Source organism: Chionomys nivalis, chromosome 22 (genome assembly GCF_950005125.1).
Source record: "Chionomys nivalis chromosome 22, mChiNiv1.1, whole genome shotgun sequence".
NCBI classification, from domain to species: domain Eukaryota; kingdom Metazoa; phylum Chordata; class Mammalia; order Rodentia; family Cricetidae; genus Chionomys; species Chionomys nivalis.
The window spans coordinates 7,737,351-7,758,705 of record NC_080107.1 but is presented as its reverse complement, the minus strand read 5'-3'; the positions used below and the strand labels follow the sequence as shown (position 1 = coordinate 7,758,705).

General features: G+C 40.3%; 1 protein-coding gene across 2 annotated transcripts in view; it reads left to right on the top strand.

Moving 5' to 3' along the window:
* The window catches only part of Agps (alkylglycerone phosphate synthase), a 101,330-nt gene extending 80,886 nt beyond the window's left edge, over positions 1–20,444 (top strand). The window contains exon 20 of one of the 2 annotated variants that reach the window (XM_057754936.1): positions 18,190–20,444. In XM_057754936.1, coding sequence (XP_057610919.1) covers positions 18,190–18,314 — 125 coding nt within the window. In that variant the 3' untranslated portion in view covers positions 18,315–20,444. Of the gene's footprint in view, positions 1–15,133; positions 15,342–18,189 lie in introns of those variants that run through there. The other variant, XM_057754937.1, reaches the window with a different exon arrangement.
* Positions 20,445–21,355: the final 911 nt, after the last annotated feature.

The window sequence follows — 21,355 nt, the reverse complement described above, 5'->3', positions numbered from 1 at the left end:
TAAAGGGGAGTGGTATAGAAGTCCTAATATTCCTGCTTTTAAAAATATTTGGTTCATTAAAATTCCAGGGAGAGTCATCACACAAGTAATTTGAAAACACCTAAAACTTTGGAAATGTTTTTATGTCTTAGAATAACTGTGATCAAGGTAGGTAGATTGTGTTATAGTTAACAGAGTGCTTGGTTTGATAAGCCTGCCTTCATATGGAACCTATCAACTTTGCTAATTCTCAGAGACCTCATGGTAAGAGAGCAGATTATCTTCCCTGGGAGGTAGTTGACCATAACAGCCAAAGCTTTGAAGAAAGGAAAAACAAAACCTATACAGACTTTTCCAGCCACTGTTGGAGTATAGATGACCAACAGTTGTATATATTGAAAGGTATTTGTTCCTACCCAAACTCAGCAAATTAATCAACAGGATTTTTAATAAGCTTAGGAAATTAGTAGAATGCAGCTGTAAGATACAGTCTTTTACAAGTTAAACAATAGCCATTCTGTTATTAAAATTGTAATTTTTGAGATTATCCATAGGTTCTCTATAACAGAAACTTGTTACAATACATTTCTCTCTGTAATTTTATGCTTAGAAAGAATAGAAATGTAGAGATTAAAAAAATTAGGGAGGTACACAATTACTAATAACCATCTAAAAATCAAACTCTTAGCCTGTCCTGGACTCTCCCTGTTCCTCTTGTCTTTTTTGATTTACCTTATAACTATAGTATCTAAAAATGCTGCGCATTTGTGTTTAAATCATTTCCATTTGCTTGCTGGAAAGTTGGGGTCCAGGAGGGCAGTGATTTTTTTTTTTTTTTTTCCTGTGTGTTGCTGTATACTAGGGACAAGAACTGCCCGATGTGCTCAGCCTCTAAATGTGTGTGGGGAGATACTGGAAGATTTTTGGTGGAAAAGTGGTGTACTATAGAGTGCCTGTTCCAACAAAACATTCTTATAGCAGGGCTGGAAAAGATTGGTGCTGCAGATGAATGAGATGCAAGATAATTCAGATGCGCTGCCTCGGTTTCATCCTCAGTGGCATCCTTTTTCCTTGACCCTCACAGAAACTTGAGTAGGTTGTCTAATGAACACTGGAGTGGACACATTCATCCTTCGTCTTCTTTTCCTCAATAGATGTTTTCCTTTAGAAATTCTTTTTTTCTCCTTTTCATGTGTGTGCTCCTGAGTGTGTACATTTGCATGTGTGTGTTCCTGAGTGTGTGCATTTGCATGTGTGTGAGTGCGTGTGTGCATGGACGTGGCATCCTGAGGCTGGGTAGGAATCCTCCTTGACAGCTGCCTCATTCATTGAGGTGCTGGGAGATGTGAGAATGGCAAGTGAAGAAGGAGGAAGTGGAGGTTTCAAGTTCAGGGCTCAGGGCCTTACACCTTCTTTAAAAATAGGACTGTAAGGTCTGTGTTACAGAAAACATGAGGAAGGGGACAGAATGAGGATGGCTGACTGTAGAGAAGGAGCGGTGGAGCTGACTGTCATCTAGAGAATGGATTATTAAATGGGCTGTTTCCTTCATTTTGGAATGATGGTTTCAGTTCACTCACGTTTTGTAGTGTGAAAAATTTTGCCAAGATTGAATGTGACCAAGTTTCCTGAAGCGGTGCTGAGGAGAGCCATGCTGGTAACCTTTCTGTGTTCAGTAGCTCTGTTTCCTTTGCGGCTGTGAGAATATTCAGGCCTTCCTGGGGGTGGCTGTGTGTGAGGTACCCAAAAGGACACGCACATTGCAGTTGCTTCTCTGTAGTGGGCTGCTGTCTCTGTGGAGCACAACAGCACTGAGCATCTTTAAAGCTCTGCTGCGGAACAGTAGGCCAGACCCTGCTGCAGAGACTTGGAACTTGGCTGCAATTTGTGAAAGTTACAAAAGTTTTATATATATATATAATATATATATAATCCAGTACCACAAGTGAGGTCAATAAGCAGTAATTGGAAAAAGGGTAAATCTTACCCTGTAATACATTGCTTTATCAATCCTTGGTCTTAAAGCACAGTATGTGAATCGTCCCTGTGGTTTTGTTTGTGATAGAGACTGATCCCCGTGCCTTCTAACTGAGCTACCTCTCTAACCCCCCTTTTTTTTTGATCCAAAGTATACTTAATGCCTTTTAATCTTGTAAAGTGTGTTCTCTTTATGTAAATATTACTAGCTAGCTAGGCTAGAGAATCTCAAAAGATTTTCCCTTCTCCTCAAGGGTGTTACACAGTCCAGGAGAATAAGGATTACATTTAGAAACTACTGATCAAAGCTGGCGCTACTGCCATGCTCACTACTGTGAGCTTAGTCTCCTTCTCTTCAGACTGCCTTGTCCAGGCAACCCCAGCACAGTGAGTGCCTGGTTGTAAGAAGGGAAAAGGAGATAAAGGAAGTGCTAATAGTCCCACAGCTGTAAGTGTTCTCCGGGGTCTGTAGAACTTAATCTCCTTTAGTCCTCTTCAGCATGCTGCTGAGTAGCTGTTACTCGTGCTTCAAATGGGATTCAGAACTAAGCTGCTATTACTAGTGTAGGGACTCCATTCTTTGATGTCCCTGTCCTAACACCAAGATGCCTAAAGTGTTTGAAATAATTTAAAATCTCAGAAGATTGAAATTGAGTGTCTTTGAAAAGAAATACCACGTGTTAGTTTTCCTTTAAGACTAATAATGCTCCTTTTCTTTATTTCCACATTTTCTAAGATAATTACCTTTTAAACAAGTGCCCCAGAAGGCAATCAAAGTTTTAATTTATTATAGGCATTTTTTATTCTTAGTAGCTCTTTTCCATAAATCATGTACTCTCTTGTTGCTTTTATACTTCCTGATGTAGGCACCTCACATCTCAGTATCAGGTACTGAGACAGCACAGTGCAGGGATGTTCATGTCACAGTGTCTTCATTATTGTTTCTATTACTGCAGACGCCATGACCAAGAGTTGAGATTATGACCACTGCAGCTGGGAGCATGGCAGCAGGTAGACAGGTATGGCAGGCAGTAGCTGAGAGCTTACATTTTGAAACACAACCAGGAGACGAGATGTTAAGAATGGCATGGGCCTTTGAAACCTCAAAGCCCACCACCAGCCATATACCTTCTCCAACAGGGTCATGCCTCTTAATCCTTCCCAAACAGTTCCATCAGCTGGAGGCCAGGTATTAAAATATATGAGCCCATGTGGGACATCCACATTATGTCATCACTGCAGACAGTAAAACTACTTGCACTGTTTGTGTGTATTCTCAAGTTTTGGGTCTAGAGATCTTTACTTGTTAAAGGTTTCACGCATTGAAAAAATTCCATTTATTGGCTTGAAGTAGAATGTGGCAAGGTTTGATTTCATACTAAATTTAGAGGCAGCTGCATTAAAAGACACATTTTTAAATTTCTGTCCCATTTGTCTTATTTATTTTCTGTGTGATCAAAAACAGTGACTGCATGGAAACAAATTCCAAACTATCTGATTCCCTGTGCTTAGAAAAGGCTTGCAGACATGCAGTCTGCTTCACACACACGTTCCAGTGAGGGTGCGGTCACCTAGGCTTGCACACGTGCACAGTCCACTTCACACACACGTTCCAGTGAGGCTGCGGTTACCTAGCTTGCACATGTGCACAGTTCACTTCACACGCACGGTCCAGTGAGGATGGGCTCTTGCTAAACTGCCAAAGAGCTGTTCCTTTCACACCCTCATCATGCACTTTCTTAGTGACCGCCTTAGTCCTACAACGTAAAAACAACCTGAAGACTTATGTGAGGGACTCCAGGTAGCAAACGATGTCACCTCTTCTGGTACTACCTTAGTTCAAATCTGTTTCCTGCTTGTGCCCTGCAGTACCCTCTTAACTTACCTGCCCCTGCTCACTTCTCTTGCTGCCTGGGAAGCTTCTCTTTAAGTCAGGTTGTCTCTTCACATTCAGAACAAAATCCAGACCCTTATCAGGCCTTCAGAGATGCAGTGGGGTGTCCACCCTCTATCTCTGTCCTCATCTCTGACGCAGTTTTTCCTGCCATTTCTCAGAATTAACATCTTTTCCCTTATGACTCGTGCTGTTCCCTCGTGGATATTTGCATGACTGCTTTTACCTGGTCATTTAGGTCTTCAGTAAAGATGTCACTTGCCGCCCACTTGAGTGACAGAGTTCTGGTTTTGATATTCTGTTCTCCAATCCCCAGAACACTGTGTGTCTACTCCCCCTAGTTCTTCCTGAGGGACAAGGATTACAGGAAGGTGCTATCAGGCCCATCTGCTTTAAGACAAAATGTGAATTGTACATATGAGGAGCGCTCACTAGTGTGCAGAGAAATTCATGTTATTGTATTCTGCTCAGTGACTTTGCTAACACACTTTCACAGAAGTATTGTAAAATCAATCTAAGTCTTTATATAACTAATATGATCATATATTCATAGACAAACTAATATGATCATATATTCATAGACGATCATAAGCGCAGGTCATTCTTGGGTTGTTGAGGTAGGTCAAGTCTTTCCTGGTAGTTTATATCGCGATCCTGCCTCAAAATGAAGATTAAAGTGATGTTTAGAATATAGTTGGATAATGAGCACTTACCTCAGATGCAGAAGGGTCCTAGGTTCATTCCCAAGCGCCATGCATGTGCATGCAGACACACACTTACACCCCCCCAACAATATGTGGTCAAAATTATGACTGCATGTGAATGATACACATACAAATGTATGTCTAGGTTAGGGTACTAGAAGTAGAGAGGATATAGTCTTTGAAATCATACATATTGAACTCCTAGCTCTGAATTTACTGATTGATGAGATCATAGGGAAGCAGATTCCATGAGCTGCAGTTGTTCTCACATACAAACCAAGAGCTCACCACTTCCTAGGTTCATTATAGGATGTAGCTATGGCACATGCATAGCATCTAACAAGCCTTGCATGCAGATGCCGAAACATTATGTGTGTATTTTTAAGGAGTAGGAGAGGACTTAATCTTTGGACCAACCACTGAAGAGTGGGTTGCAGTTTACTTGGAAAAGATAATGTACATTTAAGGGGGTCTGACAATATCATTTTCATTTATAACTTAGATAGGTCTCTTAAAATCTGCATGAAAGAAAAATAAGTTTCTTTCACATTACTGGCAACAAAATTGGCTATAGTTAAATGTCGTTTTCATAGTAGTTTCTCTGAAGTTAATCATTTGATTTGAAATTTTCAAATGTCCATTGCTGTTATAGTTTCATAATGCAGAAGTGTTTTTAATCTAAAATTTAAATAATATGTTTAATTGTGCTGCTAGGCTTTCTATTAAAGCTTTTGAGAGACCACTATTTTTAATATGTGTAAAAGATTTTCCTCATTTGCTTCCTGAACTGAATATTGAAGCTGGCCTTCGTAGCATATTTCTTTATTGACCTTCAGGTAATGTCGTGACAGTTTCAGTATTGTGTTTGGTTGTTTTGTTGTTGTTGTTTTGTTTTAGTTCCAGTAGTAGAGAATACTGATGCAATTTCTCTTGGAGGTTTGGCCTATAATTGTGATTAATAACAGTTACTTTCACTCTCTGGAAACAGACAGGCTGGTTTGTCTGCCTGCAATCATGCTGTGATGAATGGACTATTTTAACTCTGGTTGTGTATCAGAGCAAACAGATGTAGTCTGGGACTCGAGGCTGAAGGGGAGTCTGCTTCACTCACTCCCGGTAGCTCTTGTGTCTGCAGCTGATGTGCTGGTTAGGTTAAACCTAACCACACAGTTAAATTGACCTTCGGCTTAGGGCTTTGAGACACCCACTTTCTGAAATTACACTTCAAGTCCTTTGTCAGTAAGCAAAATACCCTGATTGAGTTTACCGATCTTAGTTGAAATATTGGTGTCTAAGCAAATGAGAAGTGCTGCTCATGGAGACTAGTAGTAGGGTGTCGGAAGTGGAGAGGCTGGGGTGACACCTGTTAAATCCTGTAGTGTGACATAGTCGGTAGGAACGTGGAAAATCCCGGAGAACACTAAAAAAAAAGCAGGAATACAGAATACAAAATTCCAAATAAAATTTAACAGCAAATGTAGAAACCAAAATCTAAAACAACAGCATTCACAATTACTAAAAAGTGAAATAAATATGAATCTAATAAAATGTATAGGCTTAAATCTAAGAAAATATACATAGGCTTTGTATTCTTAGAGTTACCAGATGCCATCTAAAGAAAGCAAAGCCGCCCATGAATAAATGAAGTCATCTTCCTATTCATGCACTGGTGGGAGGGACCACACGGTGAAAATGTCAGCACTGTCCAAACTGATCAGTCTTTTAACACATTTTCTGTTAGAATTTAGCAGGTTTTTTTTTTTTTCATTTTATTTTGTTTTGAATTTTTTGTCTGTTTTTGTTTGAGACAGGGTTTCTTTGTATAACCTCTGGCTGTCCTGGAACTCACTGTGTAGACCAGGCTGGCCTCAAACTCCCAGAGATCCGCCTGCCTCTCTGCCTTGTGTGCTGGGATTAAAGGTGTGCACCCTCTGTCTGGCTTTTGGCATTTTTTTTTAATAGATCTAGAAAATATTCTAAATTTTATATGATAAAACAAAACTAAAATAATTTTGAAAAAGAAAAAAGTCTTCCTTATTTTCAGCCTTATTGTGTAGCTTTAGTAATCAAGAATGTGGTGTGAGAGCTATGGAAAAGAACAGAGAATACGGGACTTGGGCCACATACCCGGACTCACGTCATTTGACAGGAGCACTCCGGTGGGAGTGATGCTGGAACAACTGTAGGTCTGTATAAGCACTCATGCATGGAACTGTACATACAAAAGAACACTGACTTAAATCTACATTTATACAGAAATTAACCCAAAATGGGTCATGATCTTAAATGTGAAACATGAAACTCTAAAGCTATTAGAAAATAGCGTAGGAGAAACTCCTCAGGTCTAGAGCCAGGTGAAGAGCTCTTGGACTAAATCCAAAGCATAATCCATAACAGGGAAATTGGTTAACTGGACTCAACTGTAAAAAGATGAAGTAGAACAGCCTGGATATTTTAGCCTCTGAATGGCTAAGTAAATCCTGCTAATCCATGTTCTGGAATATACTACTCAGCAACAAAAGGAACGGACTGTTGGCTATACTTGGCTGCATCTCTATGGAACTGTGCTGAGTGTATAAAAATCAGTGTCAAGTGGCTTCTTTATGATTCTGTAACAGTTTTGACATGGCAAGATGGTCAGGAAGAGATTAGCGGTTTCCAGGAATCAGCACTGAGGAAGTGACTAGAGACAGGTAATACATGGATGCTTTTGAGACAAAGCTTTTCGGCATCTTGAATGCACCAGTGTCCAAGCCATGGCCTCTGTTAGCCAGCACTAAGTAGTATGTGCTTTACATCAGATCTCCACGACAGAACAAAAGGTTTGTTTTACCTTTTAAGTTAATATTTTTGGTCTCTTTACAGCTGATTTTTTTCTCTCAGAACTTGTGTATTACATAAACTATTTTTCTATTGAAGCAATGTAAATAGATTCTAACAACAGATAGTTAAGAGCAAATGTAACTCATAATGTGTCAGAACATTACAGCTTTCATTCCTATCATAGGTGCAGCAAACTTTAGCTCACAGGGAAAGCTATTGGGAGTGCACTGCTCCCACCCTCCACCTTGGTGGCTGCAGAGGCTCAGCTCAGAGGACTGTGACAGCATGTGTTTGTGAGGTTCTCCCATGTGCTGAGCTTGTAGTAGCTTCCAGCCTGAGGGGCATGATTAGAAAAGGATGGTGGCTTGAATAACCACGGATTTGGGGTTTTGAGGGAGGGGGGCACTAAAGAGAACTTTTCCTTTCTGGCAGTTTTTGTGTAGATCCTTATGTGAGGGTGCTCATATTACATTATTATATTCCTATAGGGACTTGGAGGTATTCATAGTCTGTTTCATGTAGTTACCAAAATTTTAGTAGATATTTTCAAGGATGGTATCTGTTAAAAATATGATATCTGATCTGGGTGGTGGTGGCACGCACCTTTAATCCCAGCACGTGTGAGGCAGAGGCTGACGAATCTCTGAGTTTGAGGCCAGCCTGGTCTACAGAGTGAGTTCCAGGACAGCCACAGCTACGCTGTCTTGAAAAACCAAAGCAAGCAAACAAATAAACAAATAAAACAAAAGAATCTGTTAGGTACACTTTATTTCTACTGTTATTCTATTTAAATTTCTGTAATTAAAATTAAGTAAAATAAAAATTCACTTCCTTAGTTACACTAACCACTTTTCAAATGCTTTTATCTATGTGTAACTAATGGCCACTATGATAAACAGTCTAGATTTACAATATTTTCCTGCAGAACTGGTGCGGGAGAATTGTCTGTATTCTGTCAATCATGTTTTAAATAAGCACTGATTGGCCAGTAGCCAGGCAGGAGGCATAGGTGAGACAACCAGGCAGGAAGTAGAGGTGGGGCAATGAGAACAGGAGAATTCTGGGAAGAAGGCAGCTCCCTCCGCAGTCCTGCCCAGACCACCATACAAGCAAGATGTGACCTGCTCCGCTGAAACGAGCCATGTGGCTAACATATACTAGAATAATGGGCTGGTATATGTTATAAGAGCTAATACGAAGCCTGAGCTAATGGGCCAATCAGTTTATAAGTTATGTAGACCTCTGTAATTTCTTTGGGGGTTACCGACTGTGGGAACTGGGCAGGACAGAAACCCCAACAAGCAGCCCCTCATGTTACACAGAACTGTGTCACTAGCTACTGCTGATCCAGTTAGTTACAGCCATGACAGTGTGCCTTTATGTCAGTTGTTTGGGCTCCTAGTCGTGAACATTTGGAAACATGGAGACCCAGGGGTTCCTCAGTCTTGGCATTAGTTACAGTTTGGCCATATAATTTTTTATTGGTAGGTTGCTACTCTGTGAGTTTTGGAATGTTTAACAGCATCATGGCTATCTTAAGGGTAGGCATGGCTCTTGTCATGATGAAACACCATGACCAAAGACAAGTTGGAGAGGAAAGGGCTTATGTTTCACTTGGTTTATACTTCCATATTTAATCCATTACTGAAGGGAGTCAGGAAAGGAGCTGAAACAGGGCTGGAACCTGGAGGCAGGGGCTGATGCAGAGGCCATGGAGGGGTGCTGCTTACTTACTTGCTCCCTGTGGCTCACTCCACCCAGGGATGGACCACCCACATGGGCTGGGCACTCCCTCACCAATTAATTAAGAAAATGCCCATATGCTTGCTGCAACCCAATCTTATGGAGGCATTTTCTTAATTGAGGTTCCCTCTTCTCAGAGGACTTTAGCTTGTGTCAAGTTGACATAAAACTATCCAGCACAGTGGCAATAACAATTGCCCCATTAGGACAGCCAGAAATACCCATAGATATTGCTAAATACCAGTCACTACAATTGAGAGTCACCAGTAAGGTCCAGAGAGTCCTTAAATTGTGAAGAAATGAGAATTTGGAGTTCTGCATCGTGCCTTCTGCCTACTACAGAATAGCTCTGGGTATCTCCAAGGAATAATGTCAAGATAAAGGGAATACAGGGTGAATGCAATTGAGGAAATAAAGACTACATTGCTTTACTAGATTTTGAATCCCTATGCCTTAGGAATAACTCAGTTGTTTTTTACTTCAGCTAAATTTATTGACTAACTTACTGTGTGGTAGATACTGTGTTATGTAACAGAATTACAAAGAGCAATTAAACATTACTCAGTCTTCAATAAAGATAAAATATTCTACTTTTATCTGTCTCATTTTTTTAACCTGTTCACTTGGTCTCTGTTGTATAAACACTAAGTTCTCCCCTGGTTTAAATTTCAAGTGTACAAAACTCATTGATGGCGCAAAAGACAGATTGAATCTGGTTCTTGTGATCTACTTACTCTAACTATTGATATTTTTTTTCTATTTTTAGCCTCAAAAGAGCTATTCAAACATTCAGGGCCATTAGATAAACTGTGGATAAACCCTTAGCATTAAAAAAAAAAACCAAAACGAAAAACACAGAATTGGCATTGCTTGGCAAGCCTGGTGGGTGATGGGCCTGAATGTAACTCCAGCACTCAGGCAGCTGAGGATGGGCTCAAGACCTTGTCGCAGAAAACCAGCAAGACAGAAAGAAAACAGGCATTTTAAATGTTACCAACAAGAAAAAACCCACATAACTACTGAGTTTTAATTGCTTTTGTAAAGTCTGTAGTATTCATGAGTTTGTCTTAATGTCAGAAGTTTCATTAGCAGATGGCACAGATATATAGTTTTGTGGCCTTTGAGCATTTGGTTTCTTTTATGGAGTCATGAAGAGTCATATTCCTATCCCAGGTTCTCTTAAAGGCTAGATGTTGTCATTTTTAATGGTAGAGGTCTGTTGACTGGCATTTATGAAGCATATAGTTGCGCAGAACCAACCAACCACAATGTGCTTTATGGCACAAGCAGATATGCAAGTCAGAGCCCTTCAAAGTTGAATCTCCCTTTAATAAGCATTGTTGGCTCTACTGACTAACTCAGAGTCAGACTGCCCATTGTTCTCTCTAGTACCTGACAGTTCCCAGAGTGCCCAGTCACCTGACAAGCCGTTGGCTGTCCACCCAGCATCAGCACTAACAGTAGTTTCATAATGTTAATGGGAAGTAAGAAGCTGATGGGGACTGGAGAGAGGTGACTCAGTGGTCAGAAATCTTTCTGCACAGCATGAGGACCAGAGTTCAGATCCCAGCACTCTCATAACAAACCGGGCATCTGGTACACTCCTGTGACCTCAGTTCTGAGTGCGGCAGAGTCAGAGTCTCACCTGCACCTTCTAGCTGCCACTGTAGCTGAGGGAATGTGAGCACCAGGTTCAGTGAGAAACCCTGCCTCAGAGGGATAGAGGAAAATACCCGGCATCCTCTTTTGGCCTCCACATTCACACAGAAGCACATGTACCATACTCTGCTGGAGGGAGGCTTTAAAAGTCACTCCTCAAAGCATTCCTATAAAAATTAGTTGATTTTCTTTTTAAAATCTGATTTACAGATTAAGGCCGAATGGGTACTTGGTGTGTTAGATGTGATGTTTTGTTTGTTGTTGCTCATTTTGTGGTGATGGAGATTAAGGCCAGGCCTGTGCATACTGGACATGTCCTACAACCTTAGTTCTCAAGACGTGGCTGTTATAATAATGGCTGTTACTTTAGGCATTGCTAATTCTGCTTTGTTCTAAAGCTTTAGTAAGCTCCTGAATAAATGGTCTATTATAGTTTATTCTTTTCTCCTTTTTTCTGGTCAACTTCATTCTCTGTCTCCTCCTCCCTTCTACCAAGTTCTAGACCCTTGTAGCATGCTAGGCAAGCACTCTACCACAGTGCCTGTCCTCCCATTCTGTTCTTTCTTATAAATCTATAAAACTCTTTCTGCCCTTATAGTCAAACTGTGACTAACAAATATATCTAATAAAGAGACCTCTGTGTTCAGCTGGCCCAGATTTAGCCTTTTAAGATAGAATTATTTAGTGATTTCTGCTAAATCTTCAGTCTCTTAAACCATGTACAGTAGTTCCAGATAATGTTTGTGGGTCAGGTTAGCCATCATGTCCACATTTTTTTTACGTGACACCACTAACTTCACCCTTACTCTGTGTGTGTGCGTGTGCGTGTGCACATACGTCTGTGTGGTCTGTGTGTGCACACACACACACTCATGTGTCCCTGTGTAGGTACACACATGCCAGTATGTGCATGTGGAGACCAGAGAGGTTTACCTTGAGCATCATTCTTATTCACCCTGTACCTTAGTTTTTGAGAGAAGGACTCTGACTGAACCTAGGGTTTACCCTCTGTGCTAAGCCCCAGGGCTGCCTCTTTGCCCACACCCAACACTATGTTTACAGACAATTGTCCCCACCAGCGTTTACATGGGTACTGAAGATCTCAACTCAGGTCCTTTTGCTTTTGTAGAACAAGCCCTTTAACCATAGAGCCATCTCTCTGGCCTCTCTTCATTTTTGAACGCTATATATTATACTACAAAACACAGTATTGCCAGATCTCTCCAGAGTTATGTTAAGTAAGTGATTTTAAAAACCATCCTGGAACCTCTCATTTTCTCAATCATAGAAGAACACATTTTAAAAAATCCTGTGTATTCAGTAAATACACACAGAGACACAATTGGAAATCAGACTTAAAATGTGGAATTCATTTTCAGTTTAAGCAGAAAATGATATCCATTAGTTTCTCTAATAGCCATTTACAGCACACATGGGATAACTGTGGTTTAGAAAGCATAAGTTATCATGTCGTATGCTTCTTTGTAATGGCTGTTACAGAGCAGGTATGTAGAAGTTGTCGTGTTAACACATATTGTAGCAAATATTTGTTGCTACTCATTCATTCTTTTGATATGATATTACATGCTACATAAAGAGAACTTTCTTTTCAGGTAATAAGCTGTATAATAAATATTTAAGGCGCTACTATATAAGTGTCTATCACATGTGACACATGCGTACAGATGAGTGTGGCCTCTAAATGGTGAATATATAGCAATTTAAAATTTTTCTGCAGCCTGGAGAGATGGCTCAGTGGTTAAGAGCTGCTCTTGCAGAGGTCCTGAGTTCAATTCCCAGCAACCACATGGTGGCTCATAACCATCTGTAATGAGATGTGGCGCCCTCTTCTGGCATGTGGGCATACATGGAGACAGAATGTTGTATACATAGTAAATAAAAAAATCTTTTTTAAAAAAAGAATTTTCTGTAGGACACTGTGGTCCAGCTCTGCAAAGAAAGTCTTGTACTCTGAAACCACTTCCTTCTCTGGGCGTAGGTCTGTGCTGCTTTCATTTCTTGATGCATCGCAGGCAGATGTTCCTACAGAGTTCCCCAGAATCTCAGAGCTGCTTCCAGTCCTTGTCTGATTAGTAAGTCTCTCCGGATGCCTCTTTCTACACCATGCTTCCTCTGTGTACACTTATTCTACAGTGCCATCCACTTCATGTGCTCAGCAAAACCAAAGGTTTCTAGTCCCTTTACTTGGGTAAGCTATGGTTTTCAGCCCCTTGCCTTGCCGTTTCTGTTTCCAGGGACAGAAGGAGCTCACAGACCAACACCACCAATGGGTTAAATTCTTTCATCAAACATGTTTATGAGGGGCCACTGCTATGCTTTCTCCCCCACTGCTTGCTAGTTCACTAATCAAATGTATGTTAGATTGATTATTGTAAAAGTATAAACCATAGAAAATTTGACAAGATAGATGTGTAAATTATCCTTCTGACAGAACTAATGATGCACTCCAAGCACCTTCTGTTTTCCAGTGCTTGGTGAGTGACTTCATTAAGTATGCAATGGCTGTTGGGTGGCTTCTCAGACAATGGTTCAGTTCCTTGTGGAATTGCATTATTACTAGAGGTGTGAAACCAGGCAGACAAGCTAGCTGTTGGGCGTCCTGCCGAGCTGCTAATGTGCTCCATCTTGTTGGAGCAGTTGTTTGCCGTCTTTTCAGGACAATTACATCCATAACCACAGGACACATTCAGTGAAGCTATATTACAGATAACCGTGGAGACTGGCGCTGATGCTCTTCATCCTGTCCCCGAGCTGCCACAGCATGTGTAGCGCCTTCCACAACTCAGACTAGCTGCTGCTTGCTTGTCTGTCCATCTTGTCTGTCTGCTTCACAGAGCAAATCTGGAAGCGCGGACTTGTAACTTGTTTAGGATGTTATAATTGAATGCGTGGATCTGTTTGCGGATGAGAAAGCTCAGCCGCAGCACAGTGCCGAGGTGATGATGGTCCTGCTAGGTCTTCAGGTGGAGGCTGTTCCAGAAGTCTCTGCTTTCAGAGAGAGCTCTCCAAACAGAAACTTTCACTTTGAACTTTAGGTTTCACCCCACTAGACTTGGCTTCTTGTATTGTAACACCTCAATGCTTTGTTGTTTCCTACGCCAGCCACAAGTACCTTGCTTTCTGAAGCATCCTGCCATTTGTTATTTGGATGGTGATTTGATGGTTTCCTAGAAAACTGGACCTGAAAGCTGCTTTGATCTAAGCGGAAGTGGAACTTAAGGTTCCAGATGGCATGTGTTGTGATGTATTGTTGCACCCTGATAAATGGGAGTGCACTTTAGAGTGACAGGCCGGATACTTTTATGAAAGGCTTCCCATCTCTGTTGGCCAGTTAAATCTCTGTTGATGACTCTGGATCATTAATGAACATTTGTGCAAAGTGACCATTTGAATTCAGTTATTATAATAATGCATATGTTTGAGAAGAGCTTCATGCAAATAACCGTAGTGTAAACTAAAATCCCTGTTTTGTCATGTTAGAATACACTGCTTTGCTCTAAGTGCCAAAGCAAGTTTGAATGTCAGGATTCTTTGATCTGTCCCTCACAAAAGTTTTAGGTAGAAATGTTTTTATTTAGTGCCTTTAAAAATCATTAACTCTGCTAATTATTGTGATACTTTATTGCCTCAAATTTGTAAGACTAAAATAAGGAAAAAAATAAAATGAGCAGTTCATAAAGGAAATTAAATTTAAATTAAGCACCTGCTTTTGTGTATGCCAAAAAACGAAACAAAAACATGCTTGGGTCTGGCAGAACAGTGGCAGGAATATAACTGTTATTTGGGGTACATGGGCTTATTTAAGCACTTGGAAAAGAATTTTTGTTTGGAGAGATTCATAGTTGGATCTTTCCCCCAGAACCATTGAGTCAGATTTTCTCATTTCTCTTAACTATACACCTTAAAATATTTTAAAGAGCTAGATAGTCTGTCATTTTTGTCAGTCTGCCCAACAGATTTGTTTTCTATGATATTTCTCTTCTGCAAGCTTCATTTTCTACAAAATTAGGACTTGTTGGGAGTAGGCTTTTGGATAAGCATGATCTTTTTCATCTTGTTATTTGTAAAGTGATCTCAGTCCATGCTTCTTTCAATCTCCATTTCATAGTTTACAGAGAAAGGAGACAGTGTGGGGCACAGACTTCCCCTGGGAATGCATTGGGCTTAATGAGCTTGATAGTCTAGTGGGCTCAATAAATCAAGTAAAGCAAAACATTTCTCATTTTTGAATAAAAGCATTTATCACACAGTGTTTGCTCACTCATGGTCACAAGATTGATTGGTTTCCAGCATTCAAGGTGTGTACTGAAGCCTTTTTGATTTTGTTTTCCAGTGGGCAAGTTACGAAAGCAGTGGCTAAAGGAAAGCATCTCTGATGTCGGCTTTGGGATGCTAAAGTCTGTCAAGGAATATGTGGACCCCAGTAACATCTTTGGAAACAGAAACCTTTTGTAACTCCATGGATATCATTATGAAAAATGTTATCTTTTTAAAGTCATCAGTTATGGTTATACCAGTAATCAAATATATCATGGACTGTATTTCAGCTATGTTTGTTTGTTGGTTTCAAATAAGTCGGTTTTCGTTCTGTGTTTGTTTCTACATCTCTAGATTGACAGATGCGTTCCTAGGTCTCTCTCACTGTAGGTATTCCAGTTTAGAGTCAACTAACTGGTTGTCATTCAGACTTTAGGCAGCACAAGGCTGCCTGACATCTGAGGGCACGGCCAACGGTTTCACGTGCTCCTCTAGGTGAGCTGAGGGAGATCGTGTCATCTGCGTCTTGTCTAGCCTCTATTGTGTCCTTTCTTAAACAACATTTCTCTAAAGCAGACATCTAACAAAGATTCTGCTGGGGAGAGAGATTTGTGTGTGTGTTAAAAGCTTCCTTTCCTGGGAGGAAGTTGTCATGGGAGGACACTCGGGACAGAGCCAGCAGTCTGTCACTAGCATCCTTATCTGTATACGGTGCTCAGCCTAAGCTTTGCTTGAAGTGAATACACAGTTGCACACTTAAATTGCCAACGTGCAGATTACTCTGTGAGCAGACACATTTTTGTCCTCTGTGTCTGTCTCTAGTGGGGTGTGTCACTGAGGGTAACCTGTTGTTCTGTCCTGCGTCATCCATAATAAGCTTTGTAAGAACAGCTGCCTTACTACGCGATGGGCAGGTTTTCCCTGAAGTGAAGGCCGTTGTCCACCCTCCAGTCCTCCTGTGTCTCTGTCAGGCTTGTTGCCAAGCTGCACAGACAGCTGCAGTGTGAATGAAAGGAAGGCTCCTCGACCTGCTGTCTCCAGTTTAAAGGAATTACTTGACTAAAGAAACAGTCGCTACTTGACTCTTGGATTTGAAAGCCTCTATAAAATTCACAGACAACAATCTTTTTTCTAAATAGCCACAAATAGCCTGATAAATGTTTATGGAAAAGTAGTTTCTGTTCAGTTCTTAATAATGGTTTAATGCCTTTTTGAATTACTGGTTTAACCTAAGTTTTAAAATGTATGCCATAATCACAAGTTTGAAATATCCTATTTCTTAAATAAAAAGGAGAATATTAATCATATTTAGCAGACATTTTTACATTCAAAACTGGAATTTGAAATAAGTGGAACAGTTGCTTTAAATCACTGTTGAGGTTCCTGATTCACATTGTGAGATGAGTTCTTTTCTTAATGCAATACCTAACTTTTGATAATTTTTTAAATATTTAATCAGATAATGTAAGTCAGAGTGCAGACGATCCTTTAGAAGGACACACTGTCTGTCTATGTAGTAGCAACAGCTCCAAATATGTTGGGGCAGTTTGATACCTTTTATATCTAAGTAGCCTTAAACAGAGCAGTGAAAATTTAAAATTGACAAAATGATATTTTTAAGACTTCAAAATGATAAATAATTTTTAACTATTAAAATTGGCCTCAAACTAACAAATTTAAATCTGTAGGGAAAAAAATCAATATTAAGTATTAGTTTAACAACAAAACTCAATATTTATTTTTTGGAAGCTGCCTCTTTATTGATGATTTATTTTCAATTATAAAATTTCCATATCTTTGGTTAAAGATTTTGATGGTTTGAAATAGCTGGACACTTAAGGAATTGCCTCTCAAATTGTAAGATTCTTTATAAAAAATGCATCTCTTCTTGAAGGTGATTCTCTAATTGGTGAATTGAAATGTAACATTTAGTAAGATTCCAACCTCTCACTGGAAGTGTATACATGTTTCCAAGGAATTATTTTTAATAAACAGTTTTATTAGCAGATTCAGTTCCTTGCATGTGACTGTTAAAACCTTTCCCCCAGGGAGTTCAGATTTCCACAACCTCGGCAATCTGCGCTGTAAGGGTAACTAGCTCCTGAAGTTGTTGGGTTTGCCATCCAACATGAGCTCTATGGAGGTTAGCAGTTTATGTCTTTGTTTCTTTTTATCTCTGGATGCAGACCTCACCAATCTTGATTCTATAGCGGTCATGACATTTTGTATCTGAAATAATCTCAAGCGGGGTCATTTTGAAACATGAGAACTCTCATTAGTACTGTTTCACTGTCTGTAGGTCAGGAAACCTTCCCACCCACTTCTGGGAGGCGTCTCAATGTAGACCTGTCTTCAGAGGAGCACGAGTTTGCGAATGTGCACGAAGCACTTAAGCCTTGCCTCCTTCAGAAGTGTCTGCACGTGGCTCCATGAGCCTAACCCAGGAGAATGCTGTTTTCTGAAGCATCTTAATGCATGGGTTAGTTTCTTTAAAAGCTGCAGCCTGTTTGATACTCAGAAGCACCTAGCACTGACTCACCCTTCTTCAAGTTAGCCATATGTGTAATATTTTGCTTAAATCTGATGACATCACATGTCGGTTGGGATTTTAGTGGGAATGAGAACTTGCTGCTAATGAGATTTAAATACTAAAGACTCAAATGGACAGGCTTTGCGGACCTTGGAGAAACTGTTGCCTTAATGTGTGGTGTGACATACAGTGGTGCATAAGTGAACTGAGTCTCATGTCCTTTGAGACTCGTAGCTGGATTGTGGAGGCCATATGTTTGCTGTGTCCAGCATTTCATCAGAGAATACAGGATTAAACTCTACTCTTTTCAGGAATGGGAGGTTGGTACTTGAAATGCATACATATTCTAGGAATATTGATCTAAGATTATTTATGAATCTGGAAGCCTAGTATTCATATTTGTGTTGTTAGTTTATTTTGGAAACAAACTCAATAAAAGACAAGCTTCCATAGGTGTGTATATTATATCAGATATAAACACATGAAGAACCTTCCTCTTTTCCCCTCCGGAATATTGTAACTGAGTGCTAATTTGCATATTTGAGAAAGCCTTTCTGCATGTTAATCCCAGAGATTTTTCTGTGTCGTGTTCTCTCCTACAGCTTCTAACTGTAAGCGATCAGAGAAGCTCCGAAGTCCTAACATGAAGTGTGTTGCTCCACGTGGAGCTGGGTTTGCTGTCACTGTCAGAACACATGATGTAGAGGGACCACTTCACACTGCGTGACAGTGCTTGAGCAGCCAGCTCTGCCTGTGGGAGGTGTATCCCGTCTGAGGAGCGTGAGACAGCCATGAAGATAGCGATAGTAATCTTGAGGGGTTTCTCCTGCACTTAATCTTCAGTGATTTTGATTTTACCCAGGGCTCTGCTTGTGGCGGGGAGCACAGAAGGAGCACAGCGGGTGCAGATTAGGACTGGAGACTCTGAGCTTCTGCCTGTGGCTTTGTCCGTTGTGGGGGCTTGGCTTGGCTCAGGTCTTTATGTTCCAATAGGAGCCATCTGCCTACAAATTCATTTAATTCTTTCTCTTTACTGAAAAAAAAAATATACAATGAGAGGAAAATCCAGAAAGTATAAATAAAAGGTTTTCTTCAATTGTTGAAGTATGTGTCTGACGTGAAGGATGTAACCCAGCTTTCTGTTCCTTAAGCCAAATAGTGTTCGTCTTCAGTGTGAACCTGAACTGTAAAAACTGCTTGTATAATGTCAAGAGATTATAGAAACATTATTAATAAAATGAACATGGCTTATGATTTTTTAATCAAAAGGAGGTGTGAAGCTGTTTTTTATTCTGTTTGCATATGTTTTCAACTTTTTTCACTTCATATTTCCATAGATTTGAAAATAAAAAATAATTTTTGTAAGTTTACTAATGTTGCATAATCTAGACAACCTAACTCTGACTGAATCCCTTTGGCTTATGACTGAATATGTCATAATTCGGTTGCATCAGTCTCCAGGTTTTTTTAATCAATATTAAACCTTTAGGTGGTGTTCAGAGCATTCCCTTTCAAACCTGAAGGCCACAGTGAACATCCTCACATTCTCTAAATAAGTACAATCAATTCCTTAATAGAGGGAGTAAAGATCACTGATGTATACCACTCTCGAGCCAAAGAACACTCACAGAATTACACCTAGTTCTGTGAATATGAAAAGACTTTTTGTTGTTGTTGTTCCCAAAGGATATTGTTTTATTTTTAAAGAGGAAATAAGTAATACATTGTCCGGTGGTTTTTTTCTTTCTTTCTGGATACTAGGGGCTTACTTCCTGAGAGCAGAGATTGCTCAGCTGCACGTGCCACGTGGATGACATTGTTAGTGTTCCCAGCAGCACACACTCACCCTGAAATACCCTTACCCCGGACTGTTCGCAGAGGGCTGCAATGCCTGAATCAGTGTAGTTTATCTAAATGGGTTTTTATTAAACACTGTCCTTTTAAAGCTCACAGTGCCTTGGGATTTTTCTCTTTTCTTCCATGAAACATTTAAAACGAGAGAGGGTATGCTGTAAAGACAGAGAGGGTTTAGCAATTCAGGGTTCTCTCCAAGAACACATCAGAATTTGGTGATTGTATGTAGAAACACTGTTTTGTGTTGGTTGGGTTATCTATATATTTAATCAGTTATATGTTTAACCTGGACTCAGACATCCAGTCAGTCAGTGGGATGGATTTGTGTCTGCTTTTCATTCCTGCTGTCCCACCCATGTAACCCTTAGATAGGGCTTGGCAAGTCTTGAGACACCCACTGTATGCTTTTGACTTTGTTTACACAGCTCCCTAAGGAAGCAGGGTACTAGACCTTATGCTCCATGTCTGTCTTTGTGCGTGTGTGTGTGTGTGTGTATGATGCCTTGGGAATAATGAGTATTTTGTTCCTGGGCAGTAATAAATCCTGTGAGAAGTAGGTTTGTTCTATACAGCTTTGTTCTTTTTTTGCTAAGTCTGTGAAATAATTTGCTCTGATACAACTTAACTTGAATAATACCTTATCCTGAGTCTTCCTCCATGGCAGTACATGTTTCTGCCAGTACTGTGGTCATTTTTTGGGAATTACATGTGGGTAAAATGTATGTGTAAGCCATTATTCCACTGTCACTAATGCATAGGCAGCAGTTCTTCCCTTCACACTTAGAGTCTAAAAGTGGGTGTGAAGTGGGGGGTAACCTTTCCGAGAGTTTCTATAGAACTTGTCAAGTTCACACTGAGCCATGCCATTTGTCTCCACAAGGGCTCAATGCATAATCCATATCCCATGCTTTGGTGTATGTTCAGAATTTCCTTTTATTGATTTTTCATAGACTGTGTTGTTTCAGAACAAAAATGCCCATGTGTGATTTTTAAAAGATGTGCTGGGAACAAATAAAACATTTATAAAACCAATCACTATTTAGTGAACTTTTATTTCCTCGCGATCTCATTTAAATCTTGCCAATAGCACCCTCTCTCTCAGAAATAGTTCAGTGGTTGCCTGCACTGGATACGCTTCCAGAAGACCCAGGTTTGATTCCCAGCACATAGAGCTAACAACTCTCTCCGACTCCAGTTCCAGGAACCTGATTGATACCTTCTTCTGGCTCCCATGGGCACTACATGCATGTGGTACACAGACATACATGCAGATAAAATACTTACATACATAAAATAGGAAAAAAATAGGGGAAAAGCAACTGATAAAGACAACATCAGCCTTGGGGTTTCATGCATGTATGGGTGGTGGTGGTAGGTACTGAGAAACTACATTCCCTGGCTGGCTTTAAATTCACAGAGATCCACGTGCCTCTACTTTCTGAGTGCTGGGGTTAAAGGTGTTTGCCACCATGCTCACCACACCCCAACCCACACTCTATTTTTTTTTTTAATCTCTGTTTTCCTCCTTGGTCACTCATCTAAAGTTATCTTGGATTTCAAGATGAATAAACACCTTTTTGGCGAGATTCCGAAACTCCCCTGATCAACAGCAGCAGGTTTCACAGATCGCACCACCTCTGATGAGAGCCACCACGCTGCTGGTGGAGTTGCACCTTAGGGGAGTAGTCACAGTCGCTCCCCTCAGTTGATGGCCTTGTCGTCTTCTCTAAACCCTTTGTAGAATCGTAACAGAATACCACCTGCTCTGTTTGTTAAGCTCTAACAGAGACTGCTCTTATGTTTCCTGGCCGCCCAGACCCAAATAATCACACAAAAATTATATTAATTACAACACTGTTTGCTGCCCAGACCCAAATAACCACACAAAAACTATATTAATTACAACACTGGCCA